This window comes from Salarias fasciatus, chromosome 7 (assembly GCF_902148845.1).
Source record: "Salarias fasciatus chromosome 7, fSalaFa1.1, whole genome shotgun sequence".
Taxonomy (NCBI): domain Eukaryota; kingdom Metazoa; phylum Chordata; class Actinopteri; order Blenniiformes; family Blenniidae; genus Salarias; species Salarias fasciatus.
Window position 1 is genome coordinate 28,384,345 of NC_043751.1, and position 19,078 is coordinate 28,403,422.

The 19,078-nt window shown below is 45.0% G+C and overlaps 1 protein-coding gene across 1 annotated transcript in view; it reads left to right on the forward strand.

Moving 5' to 3' along the window:
• Positions 1-19,078, forward strand: part of LOC115392064 (protein O-mannosyl-transferase TMTC2-like) — a 90,519-nt gene that overhangs the window by 40,775 nt on the left and 30,666 nt on the right. Inside the window, exon 2 of the mRNA XM_030096565.1 lies at positions 6-582. Within this exon, the coding sequence (XP_029952425.1) occupies positions 6-582 (577 nt within the window). The remainder of the gene's footprint in view (positions 1-5; positions 583-19,078) is intronic.

Here is a 19,078-nt window from a genome sequence, read left to right on the forward strand (position 1 = left end):
TGCAGCCGGGCGATCAAGACCAATCAGGACCTGCTTCCAGAGACGCCGTGGACCAACATCTTCTACGACGACTTCTGGGGCACCCTCCTCACGCACAGCGGCAGCCATAAGTCCTACCGGCCCCTCTGCACCCTCTCCTTCCGTCTGAACCACGCCGTGGGCGGGCTGGAGCCCTGGGGCTACCACCTGGTGAACGTGGCCCTCCACGGGGCCGTGACGGGCCTCTTCACCTGCCTGGCCCGCCTCCTGCTGGGAGGGGGGCTCTGGAGCCTGCTGGCCGGCCTGCTCTTCGCCTCTCACCCCATCCACACCGAGGCGGTGGCGGGCGTCGTCGGCCGGGCCGACGAGGGCGCCGCCCTGTTCTTCCTGCTGTCCCTGCTCTGCTACGTCCGCCACTGCGGGCTGAGGGGCCACGCCAGCCCCTGGCGGCCCCTGGCCTGGCTCCTGGGGAGCCTCGGCTGCGCCGCCTGCAGCATGCTGTGGAAGGAGCTGGGAGTGACCGTGCTGGCCGTGTCGGCGCTGTACGACGTCTGCGTTTTCCACAAACTCAAGCTGCGGCAGATCATCACGCTGCTCCACAAGGTAAACGGTCTCGTCACGTCCTGTGGAGACGCTTCTTTTTTTCTTTTTTTTTTTTGCATGTATCTTGTTTCCTGCATCTGCTCCACAACTTACATGTCTGGCAACGAGGATTGGAAACATACACATATATATATATATATGTGTGTGTGTGTGTGTGTGACTCTAGTGTGTTCTTTGTTTGGTTTTCATCTTAATATGATGTGAAAAACGTTTCCCGATGTATTCTTAGCTGTGTCATTCTGGTTTTTGTCCCATGCGTGGGTCTAAGGCACATTTGCATAATTAATATGTGCAACTGTAACAGCTGTGACAACAACAACAACAACAAAAAAGAAGAAGATTGCCATTTGTGTGTTTTGTTTTTTGCCTGAGATGCAGCCATCCTTTAAGAAGCTCTTTTCCCCAACAGCTCCTGTCACAAGAATTTACAGTTTGCCGCCGAGTCAATGTGACATCGATGACTCTCTGCCCATCATAACAAATTCAACAAGACGTGTGCACCGACGTGACACCAGGGCTCGGGAGCGGCCAATGAGAGCTTCGTCCCTGAGAAAAAAAACAACTATTTAAGAAATAGCATGTGTCAAGGAGAGGTTTTGGTCAGCGGGAATACAGACAAAAACCTATGTGGCGATGGAGGCAGATTAGAACCGAAAAGGAGAAAAAAAGCTTTTAATTGAAGATTAAATTTATCGTCTCACTTTTAGTGCTGAGAAGTAAAGAATGAGGGCCTCTGCTGGCTCCTTTCTCGATGCCCTCGTCTCATGATTTAAGCCTTATCTGACTCCTCGTGTCCTCTGGAGTATGGCCCATCCGTTGCTGCAGGCAGACAAGCCTTCTAATGGCTTGTCAGGCATGGCTAGACGGGAGAGGAAACAGGGCCAAGAGGGCCGAGGGAGAGCATGATGCCTCAAAGCTGACAGTTTTTCAGCGTTTTGATGGAGAGTCCACAAACCCTGCTGATCCAATTGTCTTTGGGAGAGAAAAGGGGGACTGCGGGGTAGTTAGCGTTCTGGCACAGAGCGGGTCCTATGGATTTCTTTCATGGTTTGCCATCGTGGTTGAGTAAATTGGCAAATGTCTCCAGGGCCAGAAGTGTTCTGCTACTGCACACCACATACAGCGTGGCCTGTGGATTATACTGTACAATTCCCACTTTCAGATGTTGCCAATAGTTTTCAGTTTGTAACTTCTGGGTAAAACTTTTCTTGCTCAAAGTGTTGAATAAAGATAAATAAACTTAATTTCCCTGACAACTTATTTAAATTGTCAAAAGCTCATCAACTTTTGAAATGCAACAATGAGATGAACAGACGAATTCTATCAAAGCAATGAGAAAAAGATCAAAAAGGCACTTTAGGAAGCGTAATGGGAAATGTAGCTCTTGCTGCATTCACAAATAATGGCGTAATGCGGGTTGGCTTGAGGTTTCAGACGCGACTGGAGAAGAGAAGGTATCCAGCTCCGGCTGAAGTGCTAAATCATGTAATGTGCTGATAAAAAATTCATATCTATTCTGCAAAAGAGATGGAGTCAGCGCATGGCTGCTAAAACGGGTGTGGTGAGCACTTGGTCTCTCTTTTTACAAGTCCGCTCTGTGTAATTATGTTCAGGGAGCAGAGAAGGAACCAGGAACTTGGGTAAACAGTGCAGAGATTGAAGCTTTTTATTACTTTTGATTTTATACTAACTGTCGAAGGGGCGGGCGGCTCGGCGGTGTGTTGGTTTCCAGTGTTTTTGTGCGGAGTTTGCATCTTCTCACTGTGCATGGGTCTTTTCTGGGTTCGTCGGTTTCCTTCTAGTCTCAAGACATGCATTTGAGGTTAATGTTGACTTTCAATTGCCTGTAAATGTGATTATCTGTCTCTGAGTTTCAAGGACCTCGTGTCTTGAATGCTTTACGCTGTTCTCTGTTCAGAAAATCGCTTTAATTCGAAGTTCATAAAGTCCAAAATCAACAGTTTTGCCGTTTCCCTATCCATAAATCCTGTGTGTTTGAAATTCCCACGCCTCTTTGTGTGTTCAAGAGCAACCAGGGACCTCGACTCATTCCACAACAGGGAACAAGCTACAGCTTTACACACAGCAACTGTCAAGATTTTTTGCTTCATCTGAAGGATGACAAATTGTTGTGCATCGTGTCCTGTTGTACATTTAAAAAAGAATGTATCATGCAAAAGAAATGGAGTCAAAAAAATGGTAGAAATTAAATTCCTCGACTTTGTTGGATGCATAAAGCTGCAGCACACTCACAGCGAGTTATTTTGGCTGGCGGAGACAGAATAAGGCGCTTTGTGGGCAGCCGGGCCTCAGTTTAGGGAGAGGACTATAAAACAGAGTATTTTTCTGGAAGTGAGTCTGCAATGCATGACTTGATTTTCCTACCGTGCAACTTTGACAACTGTCATTATGGGAACATGTCATTTAGTCACGCCACAGACAACATGAAAGTGGGCAGACGGGGGCCTGTCTTCATCACTTCACTCACGTTAGCTCGGCTGGATTCTTACATTTTGTTCTTTTTCTCGTGAGATTTATCGTAACAGAGCTCTGAGACGGTCTTGGGTACGTGCGTTTGAGTGCTGCGACCCGATCTGTTCCCCACATGGCGAACAGTCCACCGCTGCAGCTTATCCATTCGTCTCCATTGGTCTCTGGAGCGAGGCAGTCACTTTGAGTGATGGTGGGGAAGCGGGAGTTATTCCTGGGGCTCAAGCTGGGACTCCAGTCGCTCATAAGGACATTAAATTACATAAAATGTTCGAAATGACCACAGGAAAAATAAATATTTCTTCCCCTCCTCCTGAATACACGCCGGAGATCTGTCAGGTGGTGAAACCGCCAACTTCCCACAGCGGCTTCGTGACGCTGACGTTCTGCGATAACGGGGCGGATATGGAAGAAGGAACTGTCACCGTGTTCCTGCTTTCTCCTTGTTTGAGTACATAAAAGTCATTCTTCAGCGTGCGCGGCGGGCTTGTTGCCCGACTGACGGGCCGTAATGGGCCGGCACCACTTTTTATCGCCCAGCTTCCCACTCAGCTGAAGTCATTTGACATTTAATGTAGGAAATTGCGAAGTGGGCCCGCTTATCAGATTGTGGCACGCACTCAATTACATTAGAGTTTTATATCTGCTGCAAATCTCCCGTTGTGTCGTTACGGCTGCTGTGCTGCGGGAAGGGCGTGGGCCGCCCAGGCCGAGAGCGTCACCGCGATCCCACGTAGCTTCATCGCTCATTTCAGCAAGACTTTAACTGCAGACTCTCTGAATACAAATCAGAGTGGAAAGGTAATGCAAGGGCATTATCCTGACAGGTGATTAATCTGTGGGAATTTGCATAACGGGTCTTGGAAACAGAATATCAAGTGCTACAAATTAGCAGTGATGCATTAATGTACTTTGACTTCTCTATTTGCTGCAAAATTAACTAATATGTTGATTTGACTTGTTTGACATCACAGGTGTAGTTTCTTTATTTCAATCTTTGTGCAAGATTGTAATGCACGTCATGCAGTCTGTATGATTATTTTTATTTGGCAGCGCAGAAATTTCTTAGGTTTAGAAAAAAAATGGGGAGGAAAAAGGAACTGGATTGTGTTTGTCATCCTCTGGAAGGAGAAGTGTGTTTGAAAAAAACTTAATTGTTGAATTCAGCTTTGGTTTTGCATAAAAATGTCACATGAATTAATTATCTCATCAAATTTGCACATTTTCATCAATTAATTATGATTTATTGAGACGTGTAGCTAATTTCATTTGATATCTTGGTTTTTTTCCCTTAAGGTATTGAAACAAGAGGAGAAAAAAAAAGTACGTATTTTGTTGTTTGGTTCTCAAAAAAATCTCTCAACTCTAATAAATGAATGTGTGTCAGTGGAGCTCTCTGAAGGTATATAGAATTCAGAAGGTAAATTGTCAGTTATTTGTGACCATATAAATAAATTTTCAAGTATTTTTAAAATAAAATTTGGGCAAAAAATATGCATTCAATAATATGGTTTAGATTTTCAGGATCTATAAGGATAATTTTTCCATTTTAAATCCAAGTTATGTGGTATTTTAAGTATTTGACTTAATTTATGTGAACATTTTAGATGAACCTGCCTGTCCGCTGTGTGCTCTTCATTTCTTGCACTAGTCTTTGGTTGCAGTTTAAGGTTTTCGGCCCTCTTTTCATTCAGCGGCCGTCACCGCCACCTGCTTTCCTTCCTGAGCCGTTAGTGCTGAAGTGTTGAAGCCGCCGTCACTCTGGGTGTTGATAAATGTTGCTCGTGCTCGCCTTTAGCTTCCAGTGGGATCCAATCGCTTCTCTCCAAGATGTGCGCCGTCGTTAAGAGTAAAAATCTGATGTCTGCCATTAAAGTGTTTACTCTAGCTGACCTTTGCGGCGCTGTTATTCTGGAGTTGCTTCGTGCCTGATTAAAGTCTTCACAGTGTGTTTCTGGCAATGGCTTTACAGCACTCCAATGTAACACAGTTGGCGAATGTGTATAAATGCTGTAACCACAATTTATGTGGAAAAATTGTGCTTTTTATGAGACAATTTCCTGCGCAGTGATAGCTAAGAGGCTTATTTTTAAAAACAGACACTGAGCCTTAATTGGACCTCCTATTCACTGGAGGAAAGAATACATTTCCATGCGAAGTGGGAGTGTTTGCTGCTTAGTGCAATGCAATCATTTATTTTGTTACGGGGATCTTTGTTTGCTCGTTGATCAATGAAACAAATGACAGTTGAGATCAGTGAAACTGGCCCGAAGACAAACGGCAACAATGGAGGAAACCAGACTCTCTCGGCCTTATAATCATCTGTAAACATCAATGCTACTGTTCCCTTTATGCGTCGCTGGGTATTTATTCTTATTTCAGAGGGCCCATTGTTCTTGTCTGAATTATCATGTCCACATAATTCTACACTGCAGCCCCACAAAACCGAGAGGAGGAAGCTGGTGTTTTCTCACACTGCAGAGCAAGAAAAGCAGCGACTGTTGATGTGGAGGCGCGATCCGACCTCAAGTCCCGCAGGGATGACACTCCCGACACGACCGTGAACCACAGCGGCCCTTCGAAACGTGACGCTCTGGAAGCGTGAGCTGGATGAGGGGAAACCGTCGGTCGCTGCGTCCAGAGCCGCCGGGGCTCAGAACCGGAGACGTGCGTTCTCCCGATGACGCACACTCCGGAGAATGATTTACAAATCCAGGAGGAATGTCAGAGTCACACACTTCATCTTTTCACACCTCCCCTGTTCTGTTCACACCTCGGCTATTAGTGCAAGGTCGCTGCTGAAGGCGTGTGTGTGTGTATGTGTGTGTATGTGTGTGTGTGGTGACGGAGCTGGCATGGTTTACCTGGCCGCAGCACTCAGGCGTGGTGATGCGAGGTGTCGGAGATGGAGGGATGTTGAAGGGCACATGTGAAGAGGAGGAGGGGCGTCGCTCCAAGCTTCAAGCCTGTGTTCACAACATGTTTACACGCCATGATGCATGTGTGTGTGTGTGTGTGTGTGTTGGAGCCGTGGGGCCTGCATACAGAGTAGGAGATCCATACATCCCCTCGCTGTGTATTAGATGAGGTAAAGGGAAACGCGAAACGCTCCATACATTCTTACCTGGGGCTCCACAGATGCTCCTCCATGCTCTAATGGCTGCTGTCACTGGGTGATAGATTGGGCCTGGTGGGCTCAGCCAGTGCCCCCTGCCCTCGCCCACCTGCCTCCCACATGGGGATTCACACCGCCGCCTTCAGGCTGGAGAGCTCTGCCTATAGCAAACATATCGCCGGGAAAACAAAAGGATAATACACATCTAAACTGATGAAGGGGTAGTTTGCAGTATTAGCAGAACCATTTAATAAGTTGATTGACTCAAATAATTTGATTTTCATAGACTAGGGTGTCAAAACACGTTTTAGTTCAGTTCCACATGCAGCACAGTTCTATCCTGGGTGGCATGAATGTATGAATATATGGATGGAGTGAATGTGAATTTACAGCCATCACCTTATTACCACAGGTTGATACAATGTGTTCAAACTAAACTCCATGCAAACGCGCTATAGTTTCTCTAATGCACAATATTACCTGTACATCTTTTAAGAATTTGAAAAAATTTCAGTATGTACTGGATTAATGTACGTCAGCCACTGTATCCCACAATGCAAAGTGTTAAGAACTCTTTGAAACAAAGCCTGCGTGCCATTTAATGTGTGTATATTTATATATTTCAGATAAAATGTTTAAAGATCAGAGTGAATGAGCCACATGAAGCCAGCTCTCATTGTCTGGACCAGTGAAATGACAAAATGCTAATTCATAAATCCTCGTAAATGACCACAACTCTTTTCCCTTTGCTTTTGTTCAGATGAACGAGTTGAAATTTACAAAATAAAGCAAGTATTTTTTTTTTCTTAACAATGCTACTTGCTGCAAAATGCAGTGAAATGTCAAAGTAGCGTGCCTATTTCCATTTTATTTTTACAACTGAAAATGGATCAAATGACTTGACTGTCTCTTTTTAACATTTTAAAGCAAGTACTAAACTCAGCAGGTTCGTTCTATCGACTATAAGTCTGACAGCTCTGGTGTCCAAGCTTCATGCATGAAGCAGTTATAAATGGAATTTACTTGTTATTCATTAAATTCAGCAAAATACCCAGATGTGATATAGTGTGAAATGCTAATGGACTGCTTTAGAAGTGCTGGAGGCAGATTCTGTTTACTTTAGGTCGAGTTTGCTCCTTCATTACCAGTGTTTTTGCTAAATGAACAGCCTGCTGCCTTCATCTCTGCTCTTTAAATACAAAAACCCAAACATCTCATTCCAGCTGAAGAAAATTACATTTTAGTTTAGAAGGTCAAACGGTTGCTTCTGAGAGGAAATATAAAATCTTCTTGCACACAGCCGAGCAAAATGGAGAAAAAAATTGGACATGCAAACGAGCGAGCAGGTCTGGGAGCCCCGGGTGTCTTCGCTGTGGGGTGAAACGAGGCCGAGTGCAGCCGCAGTGACAGGAAGTGACTCGGGCTGGGTTTGCTTCAGCACGCCGTCCATCAGGCGTAAGTGAACCTGACAGGCATGTTGCCAGCAACAGCCAGCACAGTGGCCCCGACACTGCCTGCCGCGAGACGGTGGAAACCCACTGAAAGGGCGGGAAAAAAAAAAAAAAAAAAGCCTGAGACAAATAAAGCCTCGTCTCGGGAGAAAAGCAGATGTAAACTGCTGCATGAACCTGAAGCCTTTCTCATTGTCCTCCGTCTCTCCTCTTGCTGAGCGCGATTTGTTATTTTTATAGCCAGTGTGTGAGAATCGATCGCGGCGCGTTATGTAAGCCGTCAGCTCTGGAAAAAGAAAGTCCCGCAGCACCGATGTCCCTCGCCATCCCGCCGGTTCACGCGTCAGACGTCTTGGTGGAAATGTGAACTGGCTCGTTGGTTTGTCTGTTTTCCCACAATCATTAAGCTTTCAGAAGAGACAACGATTAACCGAGAAGCACTGCAGACTCACGTCTGTGAATTCAACCAAGAATTGAAAATGCATTGATGTTTTCAAACTGAAGTGAAAAACCTCAACACAGGTGAAATATAGACGCAGCCTTTGTTTTCAGGTTCAAACTAAATCTATTTATGGTTCGTCTTCATTGCCTCAGAAAGAAAAAAAGAAACTGTCATCTGAAATCATTCAGCTACAACTGGAGACTTTCAGCAAATAAACAAGTTTAAAAAACAAAACTCTTTCAAGACTGTAAAGAAATGATCACCAGAAACATTATTATATTTACATATAATAACAGTTTCACGCAGAGTCTTTGTGCTTACTTCTTATATAATCTTACGTTTGGATGAGTTGGTTGAATGTTTCATCAGACAGCTGGACTTTGGATCCTCCATCCAGCCGGTTCTGATGTCCTTTCGGTTGACGTTGAACCCGTTAATCTGACATGCAGCAACATTCTGCCTTTATTTAAACCCTTCAGGCTCCGAATGGAAAAATCCTCTTTGTACACAAGCAAGAGAAAGGAAGGGAAATTAGAAGCTATTGGTGGTTCTGCATCCTCTCATCCGGCCCTGTGATATCCAGGTGTTGCTGCAGGCAGAGAGGAACAATCTATTACCTGGAAAGGCCCCTGCAGGACCCCCCCCCCCCCCTCCCTGCATGCTGCTACAAAGAGCCGCTACACCTCGTAGCAGCGGTCCTCTCATCGCACTGGCTGTTTACTGCAAAGAGCGAAGAGAAATGGAGAGAACCTGCTTCTGTGTGTGTGTGTGTGTGTGTGTGTGTGTACAGGCAAGATGGAGGAGAAATGTTCTCCGGGGGGGAATGGGGGTGGGGGGTTGGGGGTGGGGGGTAATGGATGTGGCAGCCGAGGGACAGAAAGTGAGAAAGAGAGTGCGCCACATATTTCCAGTCCTCTGTGTGAAGTGCTGCTGTTAGATGGCCTGTCGCTGCCCATAAGCCACCGGAGGCTCGCTGAGAGATCGCCCTGACAAGGAAACACCCTCAGACGGCGGCAAGTAATGAACTCTGGACATCAATCAGTCATAGAAGGTTCTCTCAGGATATCAATTCTATGTTTATCTGTGTGTTCGCTCCTGAAACTGATATATTCTGAACTCACTCTGTTGAGCTGCGTTGTGTCGAGATGCTGAACTCTGCATGATAAGTATAACAACACATCCAACAAAGGCGCGGGAGATGACCATGAAAATAGCCAACTATCGACCGCGCAGGTCAGTTTTTGGATTGATTTTCAGAGTAACCTATCAATGCTGATATTGAAGTTGCTCTGTCACAGTTAGAGGTTATTTCTTTATTCACATCTCATTTCCTTTTGGTTCTTTCCACTACTCCTTCCATATGTGATTAATGATGTATAATTAACAGTCACATCTGGGAACTGAGATAGAAAATAAGAAATAATACTTTTTTTTCCTTATGATTTACAAGAAAATACCTTTAACTTCCCTCTCTTACTAGAACTTCGGGTCACAGAAAGGCTTTTTTTCCAGGCAGCGTCAGGGATGCACGATATGGTTTTACTTGTCATTATTGAGAAACGGAGATCCTTTTTGTTCTCATAGCAACAACAATGATTTCAGTTTATAGCTCGAGCTGTGTCACTTATTCTCCGTGCTCTTTGGTAATTACTGGACTGTTCAAAATCCCACAGTTGTGTTGCAGCTTACCTGTTCTGTTTAAGGCAAACACAGTTTGTATGCATATTTGATTTCTTAGTAGCTTACTGAGAACTGCTTTAAGGGCTATCATCTGCAGTCTTCTGCACCTGTAACTAGAAAAACACACAGATTTTCCTGTTTTCCGTGATAAATCCTCTTTAAAGCACTGCAGACGGACACACTATGTCACCGACCTCATGTACCGAGGACTGTTGCCACATGGCAGTAATCTGTAGCAGTTTTCTCGGCTGCTGAAAGATGTTTGGAAAGTGCAACAAAAAATGACAACCCTGGTTATGCATCAAGGGAGCCTGTGCACAGGAGACGAGACGACGTGAAGACATGGCGAGCGGTGACAGATGTCACAGAGCGACTGGCGGGACGTCAGACTGGAGTTTTCAGAAGGCGGATTTCATGCAGAAGCTCCAGACTGCCAATCAGCTGAAAGATTATCTGGTGTCAGGAATGGAAAAATGCCAATAATGTTCTTTTTTAACGACAATAAAATCAAAAGATTGGCTGTCACTGATCACAGATTTCAGTTAAATGTTTCCCAACAGCTGCTGGATGACACTGATATAACTCACTTTAGTCAAGGACGAGTCTAAAGGTCAACGGTTTTAATTAAGTTGAATAATCATGATTTTACCACAATCTTGACTGTCCCGTCAGGATATTGATGCTTTTTCTTCTCACTTCACTCTCAGTCATTTTCGTTCTTCCCTTTCATGTCATGAGAGCTGCTCTTTGACCTCGGTGCTTCATTAACATCAGCTCAGTGCCGTTGATGTGTTCTCTGAATTTCCCACTGCGATTAAGCGCACGCAGATTGTTGGGCATGTTAATGAAGCCATGTGGAGCTCTTTAGCTGCTCCCCCCTCGTTTTTCTGCCCCGACAATGCTCCGTAATTGTTTTCCATTTGTTGTTGTTTAGTTGCCGAGTTGCAGTTTTTGTCCTTAAACGCTCAGTCAGGCATGTGGACTAATGGACTCCGGTCTACGCCCAGTTATAATTCCTCTACTGTCACAGGCTGGAGTGATTACCGCAGCGCTGAAGTAAATCCACACGAGACGATCTCCCAGCCGTAAACACGGACACACAGGCCGTGGAAACGATCTCCATCCCTGAGAGGAAATTCCCGTCGTATTTACACTAGAAATGATTCAATCATCCCACTCATTGTTCAAACCTTGTTTCTTGTGAGCTGCAGCCTGCAGCGTCTTGTCAAGACGCAGAGAGTAACTGGAACTTGTGTCATTGTGTATTCTCGGTGAAAACAAGTGGATGTGACTCAACGCTGTGCAACAGCAGAAGGGAGCAGACAGGTGCTGGATTTCTGAGCCGGCGCATTTGGGAATTTTTCCTCTCAATCCAGAGATTTACCAGTAATCTGGAGGCAGGGAGCTGTAGGGTGGAGTTATTCTATCCTTGCGTGAGTTCGTGTCTCTGAGAAGACGAGTGTTGAAACCTGCAGTCAGAAGATTCCTGTGACAATAAGAGTCTCTCAGCTTTGATCTCCTCAGAGCAGCTTTTTCAGGAGCGGCCGTGGATTTACTGTCCGTGCTGATAACTGCATAATAAACTGTCTTCACAGTTCCTAAGATTCTTTTATGATTCTGTAATGATTTTATGACAAGACGACATTTTTAATGGTCTTTTTAATTATCTCTCAGCACATCTTCACAAATGCTCAATGAAGGTCTAAAGAGTTCCAGACTTATACTTTATGTAAACAGAATAAATGATTAAAAAAAAAAATCAAATGGTATGAATTTTAGTACGTGCATACAAGAAGAAAGAAATAAGAAAGAAGCATATTGCTTTTATCTCCCCATTGTGTGTATCGTGACTTTATACATAGATTGACGAAATGGAGTCAGTGCAGTTTTTTTTGAAACGCTGCTGCTGCACATGCATGCTATGATCCTAATAAGTGGTTATTAATAGCACATAACAATGAACATAGTGTGTGCCGTTCACTCTTGAATTTAGCTGGGTTTTGCCAATAAACTATACTTTTAGTTCGTCATCGTCTTGTGGAGACACATTTTATTTCTTATGAACATCCGATACCGAGCGGACGAAAACCATGAGGAAAGTTTTAGAGGAGCTTTAATGTTTACTGCCTACTGTTCTCTGCATTTCTGAGTGTGTTGATTACATTTAAATAACACCCAGACAGGAAAACTGCATCATTTTCAGTGTTGCTTGGTCGTGTAAACGGTTGTTTTAGCTTCAATTCTAAACGGTTCTGTTAAGCTACTTCGCAGACTGATAGACTGAGTTGTTTACAATTTAGCTCCTCTCTCAAATTATCTCCTCCTATTCCCATGAAAAGTTATTTCTGGCTCCGTGCTCGATTGGGAATGTTTTAAATGTCAACAGATTGGATTTCAGAAACCGTGAGCGTGTCCGTGTGTTCGCCGTAGCCCGTAGTGTTTATTCTCTTTCATCATGCAGACACATCTCAAAACGTTCCGCGCTACCGTTCAGCATTCTCGATCCCCCTCAAATGTGAACTCCGCCGCTTCTCGCCTGGCTCCGATCTGCCGTTTATCATCGTCTCGCCCGGCGAGTCACCCGCTGATTGTACATTTAGTCAGCTTCCCATGCTCATTACGAGCCAGTATAAACAGCGTGCCGTCACCGTGGTGGTCAGCTGTAAAATGACACACAAGAGGGCTATTTTCAAAAAGTGGTGGAGAGGAGGAAGAATGCAATCAGCATCGGTTTTTTCTCTTTTTTTCCCTGCGTGTAGCATACGACGTCCCTCTGACAGTCCATCTGCTCGGCGCCGGACCTTTGCTCCAGCTGGGTGTCATTCATCCCTGCACTGCAGGAGCTTCTAGCATCTCGAAGCCCGGCAACGCAGCGGCGCCGATTTCCCAATGGCTTAGTTACGACTGAGAATCCAGGCGAGCGCACGACAGACCCAGCCTGGACACGACCGGCGACACGCCTCACAGACGTGTTTCCATTCACCAGGCCTTTTAGAGTCCTTGAGCGGCACGGAGAACCGCTTCCGTCCCGCTTTTCGCCGGAGCTGGACTCGGCGTCCTGTCGCAGCGGTGGAGTGGTGGTCACACGGTCTAGTTGGCCCTCGCTGTACAAATAAATATGGGAAACGAGCGAGCAGAAATGAGGACCAGTCGGTTTATTTTTCAAGCCATTACTGTGGTTTCACTCAATAAATGTCTCCTCTGAAAACTTAAGGGTTTTCTTCGACCAGTGTTTTCCATTGTCATTATATCCTTATTGTTTGGTCTGCCTGAGCCTTCTGGTTTTTTAAAATATGGATCTAGTTAGCTCTGAATACTAATGAAGACCAAGTCTGTGTTGTTTTATGTTTGGTTCTCTCTGCTTGATGGAATGTGATGTGTGACCTTGTTGTGGCTTTGCGACCCAGAAGAAGCATTTCCAAAAATGTCGGAGGAGTTGCAGAAACAGACCACTCCGGCTCGGTGCGGGAGTTGGAGGTGGTTAAAGGCGACGGACTGGTTTGACTTTCAAAAAAAACCGAGCCAGAAGTTGTACTTTTTACTGTCGCTTTTTCTCAACTCGGATTTCAGAGACCGCTGCAAATTTGGCAAATTCTGAGTCTTTCCGTTGAGTTTCTATTTATGCTCGTTGTTTAAGTTCCTCCCTCACCTCACCCCTTAACAACCTACAACACACTTCTCCTTTTACTCTCGATGAGATGTTCAGATTTCATCCACTCTGGTAGAGATACGCCTTGGCTGAGTGATTGTGTCGACATCTGATGACCGCTGATGATAATATAAGTGTTGTCTGATCACGGTATGGAGAGAGAAACACACTTGGTGACCCCCTGAGCCGGGGTCGTCTGGGTTCTGCAGCACAACCTGCATGCGGATCCTTAAAATAAGTGTGTTCACGGAGGCAGAGTGGAGCTGGAAGGCGGTGAGAGAAATGGATCTTGTGTCGGTTCAGTGATTTCAGTCAATAAAAGCTGACCAAGAGAGCATGAGCTGGCAGCTTTCACCGCGTCTGGGTCAGACATTTTCTTGCTCAGATATATTTGCTTTCTTCATACGGTTCGATTCCAGCAGCCTGTTTTCTCCACTCAGAGCAGACCTTCAGAGATAGGCTGCTCGAAAGTGAGAGTGTAACTTCTCAATACCTTTGATCCAAAATGACTTTCTACATTGTTGTTTGTTGCCTTTTGGTATCTTGCTCCTTTCTTCCCCTCGCTTCTCTCCTGGTTTCACACAAATCCCTGCTGGGACCGACACGCATTCGCCCTCTAATATCTGGCAGTCGGTGTGATTGCATTTTAATCTCGCACACATCACCTGTCTGGTTTTCATTGCTTTGCTGTTCCTGAGGTAAATCCTGCAGCGTCTGTGTGCAGCCCGCCCAGCTGACTCTGGGAGTTCTCTGATGGGTTCATGGGGGTTAAAAGCTTTGATCACAAGCAGTTTGACTAAGGTCCACTGTGAGGTTTGGCTTCATAACCTCTCGCAGCATGTGGCTCTCAGTCCGGCGCTGGTTCACCAGACTCCTGTAGCAGCTATACTCTGAGATACCCTCCGTATAAACCAACACATCCAGTCTTCAACTTGTGCCAGATTTGCGAGATGAGTATCAGAGCAGAGAATGAGGATCCCAGTCATGACGATCTTCGCCGTAAATCACAAACAGCTTCTCTGTGCTGTTGTCATTACCTCTCGTGTGGAGCTCCTGGTACCTGGCAGACTGTTTATGGTCAACACAGCCACATTGGCCGGCACGTTGAAGGAAGCGGAGCAGGCTGCCGGCCGCCATGAGGAGGAAGTGCCAGGCTGTTGTTGTCGTTTGTGGTTCCTCCGCAGATTACCAGGCTCCTGTTTGTTAAACTGTCTTCAGATTTGAATCATCCAGTTCGGTAAACAACACCAAACAAGACCGAACAGCAAAGACAAACTGTTGGCATTGGCAGAGAGGATTAGACAGATTGTTGACGTGAGCAAACCACATACTCGGCTCCACTGCTCATCCCACAAATGCATGGGAATAGTATCTGGATTTATTGGCATTTCCAGATTTAAAAACATATTTGACGATTAATGAAACAACATAAATGGAAGAAAAAAAGAGTTTATATGACCCATAGACTCCAATAAACCCAAATAACATCACTCATATCCATTTAACGCCTGATATTTCTCCACAAAACAGTCAACTTGTTTGAACATGTTGTCTTACACCAGGTAAAACTAAACGCAACAGTTTGCAGCCTTTGTGTGCTGAAACATTCGTAACGTGAGCCAGCTCTCCGTGATCTATAAAACACCGCTAGGAAGTGAATAGTCAGGCTCTTATCTTGTTTTTCAGGCTAACAATCACATCTTCACACCCAAAGGTGCTTTACCATCAGCCAGAAAAGGAACACAGCAGCTGGAGCTGATAAGAAAGAGAGAACGAAAGAAGCTAAATGGAAAATTGTAGAGCGCCAACCACAGGCTTGATTAGTAGATCCAGGAAAGGCGAGAGGACACAAGTCGAGTATTTCCATCCATCTGAGAGATTTATGCAGACTTTTTAAGGCAATCTGGCATTCGTCGACAAATGTGAAGTGCGTGTGTGTGTGTGTGTGTGTGTGTGTGTGTGTGTGTGTGCGTGTGCGTGTGTGTGTGTTTGAAGGCGGTAATGCTCTCTGAATGGTAGCCGGAGCTCATTTTCACTTCCATTACAAGTATATCAATGTGAGGCAGGATCTTGATGAAAGGCCTTCTGCAGACAATTGATCTCAGTAATGATGAAGAGGAGGGGATAGGTCAGACATGCCACTTCTTTCACCGCTTTTCAGCGAGGTGCTCGTCGGAGTGTGAGCCGCAGTCACGGCGCGGCGGTTTGATGGGCTAGTTAAAAGCGTCATGTGATGGATCGTTCTTAAGGCGCTCCTGAAAAATGGTATGGCGTGCGTCGGCCAATTATGCAAAAACGGGCCCGGGTGCAGCTCCAGAATAGAATGTTTTCTCGAAACTAATTAATTGAATTTCTCTGTGAGCCCTTGCCATTTTATTTCACCACATCTGAGCTAACGTCTCCGAAAAAAAAAAAAAAAAAAAAAAAAACTTCTTAGATTGAGATTTCTCCTCAGTCAAATTAAGCTAATCAAAGTGTGGAGGGGAAAAAAGGCAGGAACAGGCACAAATAGGGATTCTGTAATTGGCCTGTTTTGCATTTAATCTCCAAGGATATTTTATTCACATGCCCGCCTTATAATGCCTAAATTGTTTCAGTTCTGAACTGATTGCGCCTGAAACACAAAAGAAAAGAGGAAAAAAAAAGGAAAACCCACTGCCCTCATGCCTCCTCAGGGGTGGCGCTAAACCACTTATTTCAGACTAAACTGGATTATTGACAAAGCACACAAAGCTGGAACGCCTTGGTTTTTGTGTATAATGGAACTATGGCACCTCGGGAGCTGCAGCCCGGCTGGTAATTAAACTTTTGAAAGGCAGACTGTTTAACCAGAGGCACATGATGGAGGATTCACACGTTTGTTTATTCAAGATATAATAGACAAGAATCCACGGTGCCCCCATGTAATGTATCCTCCAGACGAGCTCCAGAGACATTCTTAATGTCGTGTTTACCCACATATATATTTTTTTGCCTTCACCTTTATTTTACTTCAAAAGTCTGGGTGGATTTGTAAAGTAGGCCAAGAGGAGGAGCTGTGGGATTACGAATGTGTAATGAAGATCCATCAAAGATATTTTTTTAATGTTTGTACGACGACCCAAGTACTTTATCGTGCATTGAAGAAGAAGAAGGAAAAAAAAAAAAAGGGAAATATCAACGTGCAAGTGCAGCGCAAGAATGTAAATGAAAGCGCCGCCCCAGTCCAGTGTGTGTGGACATATGGATGTGGTTAAGGTGGTGCTGTCTGAGTGTGTGTGCTGCGTCTGGGAAGAGTCAGGATGACATATCTTTTTGTCGCAGCGCCAGGTTTAAATGAGTGTGTGTGGGAGCGGTTCCAGGGTATCGCGCAGCAGCAGCACTTTCAGGCCTTTAGAGAGACACACACATACACACACACACACCCAAAAACACAAACAGGCATGCCAACTGGCCGCCCTGCAGACGGTGGTCTCGTCACAGCGGGGACAGAAATGGTTTGCAGATTCAAGAAGATGGCATGAATCAGTCATGAGAAACACTGAAAGGCTCTGTGAGGAGATGAGGAGTGTGTTCTGGTTGGGAATCAGACACGGTTTCCTGTCCGTACAGCTCGACATTTTGAATGATCTGTTCTTTCCCTCCCTAAAGAAAAAAATAATAATATATGAGCCTTTGTTGCAGATCCTGTAGAGTGCTTTAAGTTAACAGTGCCGCAGTGTCTTGTAAGCTCGTGCTGGACCTACGAGCCAATCTGAGATCCTCATAAATCCGAGCTGGATCTTCCCGAAGCCGCGGTTGGAGCGTATTAACACTGCTCAGCGAGCCTCCCTGGTAAAATCTACACGGAGTGTAGCCCCCGGGCCTCACGGACCACTTCAGTCCACTTCATCCCTCCGATGGGTTTCTGGACTGAACAGGGGCTGCAGCTCCTCTGTAATTTCAGGATTTCTTCAAAGTCCCAGACTTTCACTTGGGGAAATTTGAAGAGGACGACGACCGTCCGGCCGTTCATTCACCCTCCAGGTTCATGTAAAGTTCACGTGATAGCTCTGAAATGTGCTCTGCAGACAGAAGCGACTGGAGTTTCATGAGTATGCTGATATTCTCAGGAAGCTACACTGACGTTTCTCCAGTAGCTCGACTGAATTTTTGAATATTTATGTCACAAAAACCAAATTTTCAATGACATCCAGTTCAGATATGGTTCTTCATGGTGTTGATGGTACACTATAAGATGGATTATGGTTTGAAATGTATGTTGGAGAGCTGCATGGTGGTCGATTCACAGAAAGAATACTAATTTGTGATTAATCTGGGGTCTACCTTGTTATAGGCTGGGATTGAATTCAGCATCCAGTGACCTTAAATCGAACAAAGCAGGATAGAAGACGAATCGGCGGCTGTTACTTCAGACCTAATAATTCATGATCTCCACGTCTTATAGGCTACTGCATGAATTACAACACCAAGATTAAATGAATTTGACATTTTGGGCCTTGTTCCAGAGTTACTTGAAAAGATTTATCCTTAAGTCTGTTCCATAAATATCAAGCCAGCAGCAGGTCAGTTTACTTCGCTGAAATTACTGGAAACGCAGCGAAACCGTTGGCTTGGCTCCGTTTCTGCTTACCGGCAACATTTAAACTCTTAATTCATGTGTTGCATTTCATCTGTGCAGGACTGAATTTGAATGCCGTGTTTTCTTTTTGTGTGTAAGATGCTGAAGTGAGACAACAGACCGCAGGACCATTAACCTACCGCAAGCAAGAATACAATTATAACGCCCTGAAGGCTTATTATTGATGCGAGACAATTATTTCATGTCTCCATCAGCGTGTTTTGGTTGTGTGCACACCTCCGTCAGCAGGCACTGAGTAATGACTGCATCCGTGATGTGTGACCCTGTTATCAATCACATTTCAAAGCCATGTTCTGATTCCACTGTTTTCTGGTTCATCCTTGCTGATGTTAGTGAATAAAGTGAATTGTTTGGCGTCACTTCTAATGTTTTGTGCTTAGTTGTCTCGCTGTGGTATTTTGGTTTAAAGAAATGTTCAAAACGAGGTCAGAGTAGTCTGAATATGGTCGTCTGGTTAAAGTGGTTCATCCATTAAGGCCCTGAAAATGACTTGATTGTATGTTTATCCTTCAGTGTCTGGCGGTAATTTCTCCTATATCGTAACGTCTTCGTGCTATTTTACCGTGTTGTTTCCACTGCAAGCTGACAATTACAGTTTCTGGGTTGACTGAGTTTGGTGAGAAACGGTGATCGAGATTGAGACGATGACCTTTAGTGGCCAGCAGGATGAACGGCTTCTTCAGCCGTGGTGGATCCCGGCGTATTCTAACAGAGATCAGGTCTCTCCTGAAGGTTTTGACAGAGCTGACCTTATGCTCGTGGTTTTTTCCCCCCCTTCTTTCTGCCAGTGATATTTTCAGAAGATGGTAGGACTATTGCAATTTAGCTCTTTAGCTTCACAATATTCTGCTTTAGCCACAAACCAGTATTTATCTCTTTTAACATTGTGTACCGGGACATTTTTCTGTTTGCAGATTATCTTCATGGTGTTGTCTCTCCCGTGTTTCGCCTAAATGTCTGGCTGCAGCTCTTTGCATTAGCTGTGATCATTAGCAGGCAGCGGCTGTCCCCAGAGGTTACCGAAGCCGCGCCTCAAAGATACAATCTG